The following is a 15,697-nucleotide window of genomic DNA, read 5'->3' as shown; positions in this document are numbered from 1 at the left end:
GCTTAGTATTTGCCTATTTTATTTGACCTTCATAGAAAGCACCATGCATAACTAAACCACCTTCTGGCATCCCCCAAATGGATGAATCTCTGAAGTTCTTGAAAATTTGTGTACCGGAAACACAGCAGGTACAAGGCAGAAATACTGAGTACAAGAGCAGAAGTCATAAGAATAGGGGCAAGACTGTAATATTAAAGTACATAAATTTTTTACTTTTTGTTTTCGAATGCTGGCTTTAGTGGTCCATAACGTATCGAGAGGAGGAAAAAAAAAAACAAAACAAAACAAAACACCACATTTACAAAGCAGCCCCAATCAGTAAGCTTCTTCAAGAGGAGATGTGAACAGTTACACTATGTCACTCTTTCATAGATTTATGTCCCAAGAAAAGCCAAACTTCCCTTTATGCAGGCCGGACTCGAGGGCAGCAGGTTAGGTGACTCAGGGCAGAGTGCTCTTCAGCAGCACTTTGCCCCACGTGGGCTGGTGTGCCTGTCTGCGGATGCAGCCCCCGGGAGGATGCTGACGGGATCTCTCTACACCCTTGGGAGTTCGCACGCTCGATTTTCTTGACTAACCACCACAAGCAGCTTAACTTGTCTCTTCGGTTAGATTCAGCTCCCATTAGTGACTGTTCCGCTGACTCCAACCTGCTCGACTGGGTCCTCAATGCCTGACAGAGGGCCCCTTTGGTATCATGCTACTGAGAGTGGCCGTGAAGAAAAGGGGTTTTTCCAGTGGCTACAGTGCCTCTGGGTTTGCCATCACGAGCCAAGTTCATACGGGTTACAATCTGGCAGACAATCCATTTCTGCAACCTACCTACCTCAAATGGAAGATGTCACTGGCATGCTCCTCTTTGAGGAAAAAAAATTATAAAGACACACAATTACCTTTTCTATCCATACTTTATTGCAGGTATACGTATAATTATTTATATTTTTTTTAAACAAGAAATTCCTTTCATGGAAAGGAGAAACTTTTGCCATTAAAATAGAGTGATTATACCATGAATATTTTACAAATATGTACAAATATTGGCATCTAGTTTCTAACATCAGTTGATAAATGCTTACACGTTACCCTCTACCAAACTAATCAAAACCAAAAATAATAAGAGACCTTCCAAATCCAAAGACAAACAAAAAATCTATTACTAGCAGGAACAGTTTCTATCCTATGAATACAAAAACTTGCATAATAGATATTCACAGTGCTTGTAAAATATTAATTCACTCTCAGTCTGTACAAAAAGTATCCAGTCTCCTCTTCATATGCATATGTAACTTACAGTACTGGAGAGAGTTGCGTAGACCACTGAGAAGACTGTCAGACCTGGAGAGTTTGCCTTCCCCACCAGCCATGAATAAATACAAGAAACCCCAATGTACACACAAGGCAGTGGATGCTCATGCAAGAGCCAATTACACTGTTTTCAGGCATTGGTGTATTTTGTAACCAGTGACAGCAGGATTACAGCATTTCACCAAATCCACTGAATGCCTGGTAACTGCGAAAAGAAAATACCAAGCTGGTTGGTGGCAATAAACACTTCAGCAAGGTGGTTAGGCTGAAGCAGGTACGAATGTGATTGTCTCTGAGACCAGTGTGCATGCATGTGAACACGTGGCACACACGTGTGTTTTATGACACTTTTCCAAACAATTATACCCACTGAATTTTGAGCTTCTTTTCCCGTTAACAACCGTTGCCAGCACCGTGAGTCTGTCTGCACAGGTGGGACAGGAACAGGTGAGCAGGGCCATCGCTCCAGACCCCCCCCTGCACCTTTACCTCAGACAGACAGGCATTGCTGCAGAGCCACCCCTCCCACTCCGCGCAGCTGCAAGAACAACGCCGCTCCCCGCAGCGAGGCCACCGGCCTCCTGCATCCCAGCCCTGCCCCTCTCCCACGGCTGGCGGCCAAACAGGCCCCAGGTAACGGGGAGCGACCAACTGCGGGGAGCTTGACTGGACTGTTCGCAAGCAGCTTGATGTCTTTACTCATTTAGATCCACTTAGGAGAGTTTATTTTGGATGCAGTAAACACACCTCAAGTGCTCTGCAAAGGCATTTTGGCTTTGCTTGGAAGAAAGGAAAAGAGGCTACGGTGAACACACGGCTCCTAATTGTTCATTACAAGAAGGAAGAACAGTGTGATCAGAGGGCACGGTCAGCTAAGTCATGGCTACAGTGAGCTTGTGCCTATCATTCCCTCTGCAAGCACCCAGTGAGGGTTTGGTGCTGGATTCATCTCAGAGGATGGACAGCCAGCCACTGACGCCACTGCAGTAAACGCAGAGTCAGAGTGTGCAGGTGCATCTACACCACACTCACCTGCACAGAAATAGCGAGATGACAGACTTTATGGATTTGCTATTTTAACATTTTATGGGAACACAGTTTATCAGAAAACTACTAAGCCTGAAAGCCCACCTTCAGAACAGCAGCTCAAACGCTCCTTGTCATGGTCCGGCTTCCCTCCTTTCCTGAATTCGGCTATCTTCAGCTTTTGAGTGATCAACACTGCACAACACACACTTCCTCAACCAGCAGAATAGCATCAGTCTGCTTCTATAGTTTGCCAAAAAATGATTAGCTTCCACCTGCAAGGTTGTCAAAATCTGGGCACAGGTTACACATGCCTGTAAGTACAAGCTTCCCAAATGGTGGGAATTGATGAGGGGAGGAGTTACTGAGAGAAGATAGGGAAAGAAATCAAACATACATTTATTTGTATGTAACAAGGTAGCAGGATGCTTTCCACACCAAATGCTTGAATCAAACAGCATAGCTATAATTATTTTCCTGGTGAGAGCCAGCACAGCCAGCTCCACCACTCAAAATCACCAAATAAGTACCACACAAGTTTGGCATAGACACCCTACGCTTCCACCATCACCAGCCCTGCAGCACCACACACTCACATTTGCATTACCTATCCATGACTAAGCTGAACAGAGTCACTGTCTTTTCCAAGTGACTTTCTCCAGTCCATACTTGCCTCCTAAGCAGAGAAAAAAAAATCTAAGGAACATATTTATTAAAAACAAAGAAAAGAACAACATAAAAGTATGATTCAAAGTAAGGGGTGATCATGCCTGGACACATTCTCCAGTCACACTCCTGCCTTCAAGAGCCAGTCAATTAACGCTCTTGTCTTCTGTACTCTCAGAAGCAGTCATTTGTTTTATCCCCTCCCCCATCTCCCCAAGGATATAAGCATTTATTTACCAATCTGCACCATGGCAGTAGTAGATAGCTGAGAGAAAGCTCCACTTGTTGCATTAAAGAAAAAAAAAAAGAACACACATTATATTTGGCTGCATGCTTACAACAAAACAAAACAACAACAAGAAAAAAAAAGAGAAATAAACTCCTGGCAGAGCAGATCTTGCTCCCAGTAAAGGAAATAGGCAACTTGTGTTTATTACAACAGGAACAGGCCAGACACTTCCATACACAGCCCTCCAAATGTGCTCAGAGTATATCCTGGCCTGACAGCTGTTGGCAGTGTTGCGGCAAGCACAAACTCAAGACAACCAAACTATCTGTACACTAGCATTGACATAAATGGACCACAAGAGAAAGGCAGGAGGATAAACTGCCACGGACTTTAAATTTCTTTCCGATAAATCCATTTAGACACAGTGTTTACTTTACTAGCTCAGCATCCGTTTGGTCCACTGCTTTTGGTTTTTGTGTTGGTCGTGTCACTGCTAATGGCGCAGGCCACTTCCATTTTCTGCTCAGACAGGCACTTCAAATGCCAGCTTTAAGTGCTACGCTCCAGTTGATTTGCCCTGTAGTCAGGTCTGCAGAAGTGGTGCCACTTACTGACTATGGAGCTGAATAACAAAGCTGCTCACAATCTCCGGCAAGAGCCAGAGTGACATCACACGTGTTAATGAGGTATATATTTCCATGATGAGCCATTTCCTGGTATGGAAGAGCTCCAATCTCATTACACCACAAACTCCTCCGGGAGCTGGTCCTCTCCCAGAAGATCCAAGGAGAGGCAGTTCATGGATCGCTTCCCATAAAGGGCAGACTTGGTTTTGCAGTCCGCGGTGGAATAAACGCAGCCATAGACAGACAGTTTATCCTCCAGGCTGCAGCCAAACGTGTAGCTGTGGGACGTGTCTGTAGACAGCGTGGCACTTAGTGGCGGGTGCCGGTGCTTGTAAAGGCGGATGTCATCCAAACTCTGGCTGTGCTGCTCTGTGCAGCTCCTGCTTTTGGGCGATCTGACCTGCCAGTTCAGTAAGACACACATGAATAAAAACAATGAGCTCAGACACAGCCTAAGGATGCTGGCTATGCATGCTACAAGTTTTCCAAAACTGTTCTTCCACCCCTTCAAAACAGCCCCGCCAGCCTTCTGAAGTACACTGGTTTAATGAAGAAGCTGTGAACCAGTAAGAAATTACAAGTGCGTTAAGCTGCCCTTCCATGTTGAGCCAGATCCTGATCTGTCTGCACTGTGTCCTCAGTGTCCAGTACAAGGGACAAAACACTTGACATTCAGGTATTGACACCTGAGTGACCTGACACTTCTTGGCAGATCCGTGCAGTCATCCTCAAATGGACAGAGTGCATGGAACAAAAAATTACCCCAACTGCTTGAACACAGAGTTAGTGAAAGTCTAATGAGCTAAAGGGAGGTTCAGAGAGCAACCATGCAAACCAGTGGGTTAAGGTATCCAAAGTTCACTAAGCGCAGCATACAGTTTTAGGTACATAACATTGCTCAGCAATGAAGAAAACAGGAGTGACAAACCAGCAGTAATTCCCAGAGGCAGCATCTTGCTACACAAATTGTAGTGACTCAGCGTCTGTGGAGGAATTATTGGAGAAATTTCCAATTTCCCCACCTTTTTTTTTTCTTGTTCCATCTCTTCATAATCAGCTGGTAAATGCTAATATTAAGGCTGATTTCAGGAATATCACTTTTAAACCAAGATACTTCTGTTGGCAACACAGAAAGCTTCCTCCCACTATCACTTCTCTCACCAACACAGGATGGGAATTAAATAACTACCCTGTGGAAACCCTGCACTGGCTCAGCTGTGCTATGGTCCAGTCAACACTAAGGAAACTCAGTCCTGCAGCGTTTAGTTACATGGCTGTGTAAGGAAGGTTGTGGTTTTTTAAATATGCACCAAATATTTGATGCATAGAAGTGGCAGCTAGGCCTTTGCAATTGCTTACAGTCCTCTGCTGATCAGAAACATTCTTACAAAACAGATGCCTCTTGATCAATTAATAGCATAAGCATGTGTTGGTAAAAGCATTAGCATTAAAAACGTTACTTTAAGCAAGATGCCCTCTCCCTGCCTTGCATTTTTAAGTCGTTTCACTCAAACATAGGAATAAGTTCATTATGTACTGCATGGTCTTCAGCTTTGGAAAGCATAACGAGGATTTTATTTAATTCTATAGAACTTGACAGACTATTTTTCTGATAAGTGAAAATTTCTTATCACTTTTGACTGGAAGAAGCATGAAAAGAGAAAAAAAAAAAGTCTTAAGTAGTGATTGAAGTCCTTGTTCAGAAAAGTTCAGTGAGTAAGGGGGAAAACGATAAAGAGATTTTTAAAATTCTTTTAGCAGATAAGGCTAATTTGGATTCAGAGAAAGAAGGAATAGTGGAGGCATGTGTCTTTTTTTTTTCTTTAAAAAAAGACACACAACTTTTCTACCCCAGTGGATACAGCTATAGTTTCCAAAGGAGATATTGTTTAGCCTTAAAAAGACATTTTAATAAGTGCTTTCCAAGCACAACTTATGATATGACATATTTTACCATATATAGTTGCCTTTTCTCAAGGGCTTGATGAAAAGGAAACATTGACAACAAAGACTTCAGCACATACACAGTGTAATCACACAAATTATAGTAATTAGAGCTTGTGCATCTGGTTTTGTTCTGATGTGAGCTCCTTCTGGCCTCAGGAAAAGGAAGATGATCAAGTTTGCAACCCACATCCAAACTGCATGGATGGTCTTAGCTCTATCTCTATATTGCACTGAAAATTTGGAAGTGGTTTATTTTCCATTTCCCATCTGTAAGCCTATGGCAGATGATAGCTGGTTTGCAAGATTTCCCCACTGATCGCTCCAAACCCCTCTATACTATTCTGGACCCAAACACTGCTCTGATCCTATTCCTGATAGCAGTAGCTGGCCAACAGCTGGTTTTGGTTGCATCATCTAAAAATCAGTCAAATTCAGACCAATCAAGTTCATCTGACTTACAGCTGTCTCCATTACACTAGACCTTGGTTCAATACTCACACACAGACACTCCTGCCAAGCACCCCCCCTTACCCGGTGAAGGGATTCCACGCTTTGGCCTCTCATTTTTATTAACGTGACTTGCACCACAGACAGTGATTCCTGATTCATAGCTGCAAAGGAGAAGGAGGAAGTGAAAAACACTGCAGGTTTGAGGTTTTGTGGGCTGTAGCAAACGGAAGTTGTTCTCACAGGCCACATTCAAGCAGTGCTATCCTATAAATATACATCAGTAAATGCCCTCAGTGCTCTGGGATTTTTGCTCACAAGTACTCCTTTCTGCCTTTAAGGATCAATGTTTAGAAAGCGTCAAGGAAACAGCTTCTCACCAACTTGTCCCATATTCACCCATCTTGCTTTGCTATAAAGGCTATATGTCTTAAGGCCAGACAGCTCCTGTGTGACCCCATTGTCTAACATTCCCTGTATCACACTCCACAAAACTCTACCTATTAATTCCTGTGACTAGCCCATTAATCTGTGGTTGAACCCCTTGGCTATTTCGTGGTATACAAGATTTTAAAGCAAATTCCTTCACTACAAATGGTTTACCTCAGTTATCTTTTTGTCATTAATCAACCTGGCAAATTTGGAGGAGACCTTGAAGAGCACAGAGGAGAGCAGCACTACAATATCAGGTGCTGGCCTTTAACCTCTAGGCGAGCTGACTTCAAATCCTGTTGCAGTAGGACAGTGAGTAGCACTGGCAGTTGTTTGGAAGAAAACACAGCTTGCTTGGATCCCTCAGATTACGCCTGTTGTTAGAGCCTAAAGAGAAGCACTGAGCAGTAGCATAAAGACATCTCACCTTGGCGGCTAGCAGCATCTAGAGGAAGAGATACAACAGATTCTCCCACAGTGGTCTCCTCTACCTGATCTCGCGCTAAAGGCTCATCTACAGGCACCTCCTCTGGCTCATCTACTGCCAGCTCAAGCTCTAGGAGGAAAAGAGCAGCAGGAGAAGGATTAGCATTACATTTCTGCTCCAAGCTGCTTCACGTTCTCTTATTGCCCCCATTCTCCTGCAGGAGAAGGCAAGAGCAGGCTTAGAAATTGCTCTGCATCTCCAAATTCTTTACCATCGTCCTGAGAGTCATCTTCAGCCCGCTCTTTGCTGCCGCTGTCAATGCCAGAGCTACCGTAGCTGATGGTTGAACTGCAGGATTTCTCTTTCCTGTGCACCCGGTCAATGCTGAAGGGCTCATCCACTGACATTTCCACCGACACCCGATGCCTGGAGTCAGCCTCGATGCCCGACGTGTGAGAGCTGCCGTGACTCCCCGTGGACTGGCGCGAGAGACGGTTATCCCTCCGGCTGCCCCCGCTGCTCCCGCTGCCACGCGAATTCTTGTCGCATGGGTCCAGGTCCATGTCTAGTGTGTCACTGATATAGGACTCCCGGTAGCGCTTCTTCTCTGAGGAATAAAGACAAGAGGAACCAGTGAGACCTTTAAGCAAGACTGAAGGAAGGGTAGCAAAAATAATCAGTAAGTTCTGGGACTGGCATATCCTGCCAATTAAGAAACGACTGCTGCAGCTACCGAACAAATATAGGAACAGTTTGGTACTTTGTTTGTTCTACAGATACTGGGATGCCCAGCTGGTTGTAGAAAAATTAGTCACACTTGCAGTAAACCCCAGCATCACCTGTATTAGAACAGGCAGGTAGAGGCAGTTAGGATACAGAAGGTAGTAGCTTCCAGAATGAAGGTAAAAAACAAAACAAAACACCCAAATGGAATTACTTAACTAACCCAAGTGCTCAGTCTTTAGAAACAGTGTGCACTGACTGTTGCTTGAAACAGTGTCACCAACATGTGGAGACAGCTAAGAACATGATCCCCATGGCTGGCATTTACTAATGATTTATTATTTCTCCCATGGCTTGTATCTGTTACCTGAAGAGAGGTGTGCTGAGGGTGGTCAAGAAATCCACAAGACACTAGTAGACACAACACAACCTAGGGTCTTTTGTCCACACACACTTGATTAATGAGCCGTTCTACAGCTGACTGGCACATGCCACTGGTTGCACCCGCACTGCTCAAGGCCACTTGTGTATCCCCACTGAAGGGAAAGTCAGAAATAGCCAAACTAGATGAGACAAAGGGCTGCCTTGCCCTGTACACTGATCCCACACAACCAGAGATCACCACTTCAGAGATGGTTGTTAGCTCCCTAGAGTTAGTTTAGATGGGCAATAACCAGAAACAAGTTTCTTCCTGACTTCTCCCTGGAAGGAGTCAGCCTACATCCTCAGACAAGAGGACCAACTACTGCTGGCTCACTTCTGACCTTGAAGGTAATGATACAAGGCTTACAAACCCCAGGGAAGACAGAGAAAGTGTGAGTGGAGAATGCAGGGAACAGCAGTCAGGAAAAAAGTTGGGGGAAAAAAAAAGGATTCAGAAGGCCAGAGGGAAGGGGACACAGTCCTCTGCAAGAAGACCTATACAATGCATTAAAAACAACCACTGGGGAGAGGTAAGCTGAGAAGTTGTAGGAGATACAGCCTGCAGAGCTGGAAAATGGAAAGGGGCAAGCCAAGAGGTGATGAAATGACTGGCCTGTAAGGATACCAGGGACTGTCAGAGTTCAAATCACTGTTCCTGCAGAGAAGGGACCCCATCAGAAAAGATAAATTCTGGGAGTCCTGCTCTGCTCTCAGAGTGTTTCTGGCACCTGCAACTCCTACCTCTTAACTGTTGGACACTGTAGACTAACTTGTGTTCAGTGTTTAGTAAAGGGCACTAAAAAATTAAGGCACAGGCTCACACTTTGTACTGCTGCTTGAACACAAGAAGATCTTATCCCAATGGAAGGCTTTTTATTCAGAATTACTTCCACTCAGAAGCATGTGTCAAACACGCACCAATTGGGAGCACAGAGAGCAAGGATCTCCTCTTACTTAAAGGGAGATATTCCCCCCCTTACTGCTCTCACACACACATCTTCTGATCACAGTCTAGCAATGTGGGAGCCATAAATGCTTCCCAGTAATGGACTTGAAACATACCTAAAGACCTCTATTTCTCTCAACGGCTTCCTGATAAGGCAGAAACACCATTAATTAGATAGAGAGCAGCCACTATGAAGCAACAGTAGAGCCTAACACGATGTACTCTTCCCCTTACCAAAGTCACCTGCTCTCCTATCACGTACCTTCAGCCTCCTCCAGTTTGTGGATTTGCTTCAACACCGGCTGGATGTTCAGAAAGAGGCGGTGGCTGTTGCTGAGGAGCTGCAGCAAGTGCCGAGATCTGAAGGGGCAACCGGTGTAGTAAACCAGTTTCCGTGCAGAGGGCAAACCATCTGGCTGGATCTCAAATTTCTTCCCCTGCATAAAGAGGGGAGATGCCAGTGAAATGAGCAGGAGCATGTTTTCAGCCACACAGCCACCAGAGATAGCTGTGGTCTTGCGCGTACGAGCGCCAGGACTTGACACGGCAGTGCGGGCAGGCCAACAGCTTTGCCAGGTCCCAGGCTGACGGCCTGCTGCCAGATGGCCTCCGTGCCGTCATACTCACCAGAAAGGCCAGCTTCCCGATGTGCGACCAGGGAAAGTCGTAGAGGAGCTGGCGAACGTGATTCACCTCCTGCAACACATTAAACTCGGAGTGACACAGGGACTGGCAGGTACAGGGTGGAGTCAGCCATGTGCAAAGAATTTGCAAACAACCGAGAATTTGAGATACGCGAAGCCTGGCACTCACAGGGGAGGCAGAGGAGCTGCGGTGGGGGGGAGGACAAGGGAGCTGGGCAGAGTTAATGCTACACCAGAAGGCTTTCACAGCAGTCTGTTACCTGATAGATGTGCATTCCTCTCAGGGTCAGGCCTAGGATAACAGTCGGGCGATCCTCCTTCTTATCCTGAAAGAACAGAAGAGCCCGGAGTCAAAGGTTAATCTACAAAGACCACACTCTTGTTCTGGCACCTACTGCAGGAGAGGTAGCAGGACTGCTCATCAGGCAGATGCCATCAGCTCATTTGGTTTTTATTGTGTTTGTAAAGTGCACCTTGCCTTGTTGACCTCTGAAATATCTAAACCTAAAATCCCCTCATGCTGGGCGACTCAAGCATTTCACCAGCAAACACCCTAGTTGCCCCGGACAGGGAATCCTGCAGCTTTAGTGATTTGAGGGCACAGACGATTACTGCTTTCAGAGGTCCCTTGTAACCTCTCACACTGTCACGTGCGGTCTCTGCTGTCCCCATGAACATGCACCACTCTGGCTCTCCAGGTGACAGAGAGCCCAAACCAGAAGAGATGCCTGGCCCCTTCTCCTTGCCATGGCACTGCTGTTCCCATCCAGGAACTTGCTGGACCTTAGGTGTCTCTTGGCCAGGAGGAAACTAATCAATGCACAGAGTTACAGGGACTTCCTTCTAACCTTTTGATCTCGGTGTTGGGAGCAGGTGGTTTTAAATGTTTGTGGCTGGGTTGGAATACTGCCTTGTTTTTCCTCATGCTGGATCTTGGTATGACATACTTGGTCTCTAATGAGATTCCTTTGCTTGAAGAACCAAAAAAATATCATAAACTAGTTCTTTCGGTCTCTCCTGGCATGGCAGAGTTAGGGAGGGAACACATACTTTTCTCGCTAGGAGAAGCAGGAAGAAGGAAATTTTGGGGTAAAAATTTTTGGGCTTACAGAGCTCAAACTTTACATCAAAACTTTCTCTCTTCATTTGGCTTGCCAAGATGCAAGCCTTAGGCCATCACATTACCTAACCCTTTGCCCCTGGTACCACCCAGGTCTCCAGTTTAAAGTCACTAAGAAATGCTTTCTGCTTTCTAAGGGCAAAGAGCTTCATAAATCAGTACTGGTTAGGAGGAGAGATACAGGGCTCAGTGCTGTGGTTTCTTTCAGTGTTCCCAACCTCAGCAGCATCCATCAAGAGGGTGTAAGACAAACGTGGCTGGCTGCTTTTGACATCTCGGGGCAGCCAGCACACTGACTCTTTCACCTGGCACCCCTGTGCACTTGGATCAGGAGCTTTGTGACCCAGGTGTCACTTAGGAGGAGGATCTCATCACGAGATGAGATAACCATGTCACACAGCAGGAAGAAGAGCACATTGTGTATCAAACAACACATGAAGGAGTCAGCAATGCATAAGTACAAATCAGACAGGAATTTGGATACTAAGAGCAACCAATTTCACAGCCCTGGTGCTTCTGGATATAAATCATATCGTGTCCTGCCAGCTGGATTTCTTACATACACATTCAAGTGTAACCAGCCCTCTTACGATTGCATCATTAACAGCATTAGAATCAAAACAGAGGACAGAGTAGAGGTAGGGGGAGCATCTATCGTCTGCAAGGAACTGAAACCAAGCCTGGACTACACACCAAACAGGAACATATTTCCTCCAGAAAATGCATGTTTCTCCAGTAACTAGAACTGCTAATCTGGTCAAAGGACAGAGATACCCCCCAGACATAATTCCTACTAAGCACAAACAACCAAGAAGTTTAATTATGTAGAGTATATCTCCATCTGAAAAAAAGGTCCAAGCCATTTCTAATTACATGAGCGGGTTTCACTCACCTAAGTGGAACAGAAACCTCCTTTTTAGTCCTGTTTCTAGACCTAAACTCTCTTAGCATGTAAAAATGAAGTGCATTCTGTTTAAGCAGCCTTATGTAAGGAGTCTAAGACTCAGGGACAAGCAACAATCCAGGAATCCAAAAAACTGACATACAGCTGAAAAAACACCAGCTACTCTGATAGGAGTAAGAAAGTCAGGATGATTTAATGTCACCTTCAGTTATTACATGGCATTTGTGTGAACGCTGGCTGACCTCATCACCATTTCAATGGACTGCAACAGGAAAAAAAAATAAGAAAGGCTTCCCAGTGATTTCCCTGGTGCGAGTTTAGTGACAGTCAGGGACACAAATTAAGTTTCACCATTCCTCTGGCCAGTTTCTTGGCCGAAGGACAAAACTAGATCCCAGGTATACCTGCATATTGGCAAGCAGATTTGTTTGTGGGAACAGGCCTCATTGTCTGAACATTTTAGACTTGTTTGGCTCCTCAGAATCAGAGGCAACCGTCCCTCAGATAAACAGCAAGTGAAAAATACAATGCTGCACCCAATTAATGATGGGAGAGAAGTTCAAAATAAGCAGCTCTTTGTTTAACCTTCTGCAGCCTGTAGAAGTGGACGGGCACATCTTCCAGCAGGCAGGACTCCTTAATGAACTTCAGCACTGCTTCCTTAGCGCTCAGCCCTTGCTGTTCTCGGTGCATCTCTGGGGCATGCTTCAAGATGTAGTCGCTCCCCCTCTTCGCAATTATCTAAACCACAAGGAAAACAAACAGGTCAGCAACTCTTCAGCAATCCCCACAGGAGGTAGCTGTGATCAACAGCAAAGCAGAGACAGGAGGTGGAGGAGGTTCATAGGGTCCCTCAAGATGTTAGTCTACATTCACCTCTACCTCCCTGGAGGATTAGCATTTAAAGCAGCCCAGAAGATACCGATGTCTCCAAACAGATCCCAGATGGCAAAAATCATAACAGACCAAGACTACAGAGGTTGCGTCAGCTCTTTTCATTTTTAAGTACTGGAATTAGTTTTCCTAACTCTTGGCATCCATAAATGCATATGGGCAGATAACAAATTCTGCTCTGCATGCCAACACAATCAACAGCGACATCTCTAAACACTGCAGAAATGCTAGGTGGTCCTTTTAAGACCAAAAACTACACATTAGGCTTATTTAGCTTTTCCAAGCTCAAAGGAGTGGATAACACTATCTCAAGGTATTTTTTTATCTGTCAGGAGCGGTTGGCAGGCACGCGGCTTTGCTAAGCAGTAGAAAAACTTGGACTGGGCCTTTTGCTCTTGCCCTGCGAGTGCCCAGTTCCCATGCTTGCCCCCATGCCCTCTTTGTACAAGGCAATAAGGTGGCCGGGCCACCTCCTGGCAGCTTCCAGGCTGCGAATGGTAGTGACAGATAAGAGGAGTGCTGGCTGAATTCATTCCACAAAATCCCCCAGCACTGAGGGTGTTTAAAACTAGATCCCACCCGGTACTGAAGAACATCCTGCCAGGAACAACCTGCCCTGGCTCAAAACAACCAGGCCCCATCCTCACCCAGCTCCTGCTTCCACTTTATATTAAGCCTTGTGTTTACTCTGTTCGGTAACACCTCTGCTCTTCTCTGCATGCCTTGCCAGATCAGTTGCCCTCCCACGAGGAAAGCTGGGCTCGGTGGAGGACAACATCGATGCCATCAGCCGTGCAACATCAGCAGAAAGAGGCACGCCAGCTCCACAGTTCAAAGCTGGGTTGATCCCCCCAGGGCAGCAGCACCTCTCCTCGCTAGCACTGGGCTTGGGGCAGCTCTTGGCCAAATGATCTCAAGCACGTGTTGGAGGAAGAGATTGCCGTTGGAAGAGGAGATCACTCAGTATCTCCCCACAGGACCCCGGGGGCAGGGAGAGAAGCGTCCCCATGCCTGCCAGATTTTGCTCTTTGTAATGATGTAATAAATTACCCACATACTTGCTTGGGGTTGTGGCTCGGCACAGGTGAGCCAGGCTTTGCCTTGGCTTTTGCAATGTTTGCCAGATGAGCAACAGTTTGCGATAAGAGTTTTAACTGCCCCAGAAATGGCATGCAGGAGACCCACCTTTTCCAGCCCTTTGTTAGCTATCTCCCACCAGGCACCCTGTAGCAAGGAACAGCATGGAATGAAGGCCTGTTGTCTGCAAGAAAGGTGCATTTCTGCACAGCAAGACAGGCAGGCTGGGAATCATGTAAAAAGGAGATACTACCAGCCTTGCCTCCCTGACACAACCCCTGTCACTGCTCTGAATCTTCTCCCCAAAGCAGGGGATAGTGTTACCTTTCAGGGGAGATGCAAATTGCCTGGGGACAAGCAGCCAACTACCAGAGGCATCTGGGCTTTACAACAGCTATCTCAAGGTGCGAGCTGGGCTAAAATCCACTGTCACAGTGGAGAAGGGGGCTCCAGAGCTAAACCAGGTTACAGAGGAGGGTCTGTCCAGATCCCAGGGAACATCCTGCTCCAGCAGATGTCATCAGATGTTACAGTGATGTGTCTGTGGCAAAGCTAGCTTCCCTTTATATTTTTATAGACAATAAAGTGTTTATCAATAGTTTTCTTGACCTCTCACCACAAGAGAACTCTCTGCTGGTAACCAGGCCTGTCAGAGGCCTAGCTAATTTACCTTCATTTGACAACTAAACCAACTCTTAGCTTTCTAAGGTCTTTGTAAATATTGAAGGGCACAAGCTGATGTGCATATGCTTATAAACAAACATGCAAACCCATTTCCAGGCCCTTCCATTTTCTCTTACTGCAGTTGAGCCAGAGATTATTAACAAAGCAAGCACCAGAGGCACTGCACAGCAGTACTACCCTTTAGGGTTTGGGTCTATCCATCCCAGAGGTAAGTATTACAGAGACAGGAACAAGGGCAATGACTTGGCTTTGCAGCCCTGAGGTTTTCTGTAGAGCTTAGGTTGTGCAGATCTTGCTGACATACCACTGCAAATACACAACCCTTTAAGCCACAGAAGAATTAAAGACAGCCGCACTGTCGGAGTTATTAATTTGACACAAACACATTCCTTCACCAAGCAAGGGTACGCACCACCCACCTCACTGATGAGTGAGCCCCAGAGGAACAGGCACCTACATCTGGTGGAAAGAGAGGAGATACGCCCTGAGGGAAATTCAGGGTGATGCTGTCCACCACTCTGCCTGCAGTTGGAATTGGGGAAGTTGCATGGCTGCAGTTAGGTACTGCCTTGACATAGCTCCTGCTGCACGCACAATCTGTTGACAGAAAGATCCCCCAAAACTTACCCATTGCGGGAAATAAGCCTGAGGTTCAAAATATCTGCCAGTATGGACCTTCTCCCTGTAGTTGCCCAAGTCTGCCTGTAAGCTGTAGGCAGCCAGCAAGAAGTAGATTTCTTCTTTGTGGTTGCATCGAGACATAAGTACTTGCTCTTTGAGATGGCAGTAGTAGAGCTGCCGTGCCACCTTATCACTGCAAGACACAAAGACAAATTTACTTGAAGAAGAAAAGAAAGTTCAGGCTCAGATAAGGCCCCTCAAACACATCTTCCTTCTGAGAGAAGGGATTGAACTTTGACATCCCTGCTGTGTGCCAATGCCACCCTGATAGTTACGTGTGTGTGGGGAGCATCAAGCCAAGATCAAGGTCTTTTCCTACTAAGTGTTGTACAAACATGGCAAATGGTAACTTCTATCTTGAGGAGCATGAGATCTAAGAAGTTAAGGCAGAAAGTAGATGAAAGGAAAATCATGTCACACCTGTTTTGGAGACTGACTACATCAAGTACTTCTGTTTCTCTGGAAAGCCTGTAGCAGTCAGGAAAGTCAACTCCCC

At 45.9% G+C, this 15,697-nt stretch overlaps 1 protein-coding gene across 4 annotated transcripts in view; it reads right to left on the bottom strand.

Moving 5' to 3' along the window:
* Nucleotides 1-908: 908 nt before the first annotated feature.
* FRMD1 (FERM domain containing 1) overlaps nt 909-15,697 on the bottom strand; it is a 43,710-nt gene continuing 28,921 nt past the window's right edge. For 3 of the 4 annotated variants that reach the window (XM_032996936.2, XM_032996938.2, XM_032996937.2), the window contains exons 6-14: nt 15,148-15,334; nt 12,451-12,606; nt 10,102-10,167; nt 9,825-9,893; nt 9,460-9,634; nt 7,377-7,712; nt 7,106-7,234; nt 6,331-6,410; nt 909-4,252 (exon numbers count right to left, since the gene is read on the bottom strand). In XM_032996936.2, coding sequence (XP_032852827.1) covers nt 3,965-4,252; nt 6,331-6,410; nt 7,106-7,234; nt 7,377-7,712; nt 9,460-9,634; nt 9,825-9,893; nt 10,102-10,167; nt 12,451-12,606; nt 15,148-15,334 — 1,486 coding nt within the window. In that variant the 3' untranslated portion in view covers nt 909-3,964. The remainder of the gene's footprint in view (nt 4,253-6,330; nt 6,411-7,105; nt 7,235-7,376; nt 7,713-9,459; nt 9,635-9,824; nt 9,894-10,101; nt 10,168-12,450; nt 12,607-15,147; nt 15,335-15,697) is intronic. The other variant, XM_042796182.1, reaches the window with a different exon arrangement.

This window comes from Tyto alba, unplaced genomic scaffold (assembly GCF_018691265.1).
Source record: "Tyto alba isolate M040663 unplaced genomic scaffold, T.alba_DEE_v4.0 Super-Scaffold_22, whole genome shotgun sequence".
NCBI classification, from domain to species: domain Eukaryota; kingdom Metazoa; phylum Chordata; class Aves; order Strigiformes; family Tytonidae; genus Tyto; species Tyto alba.
The sequence above is the reverse complement of the archived record's forward strand: the minus strand, read 5'-3'. Positions and strand labels throughout refer to the sequence as shown.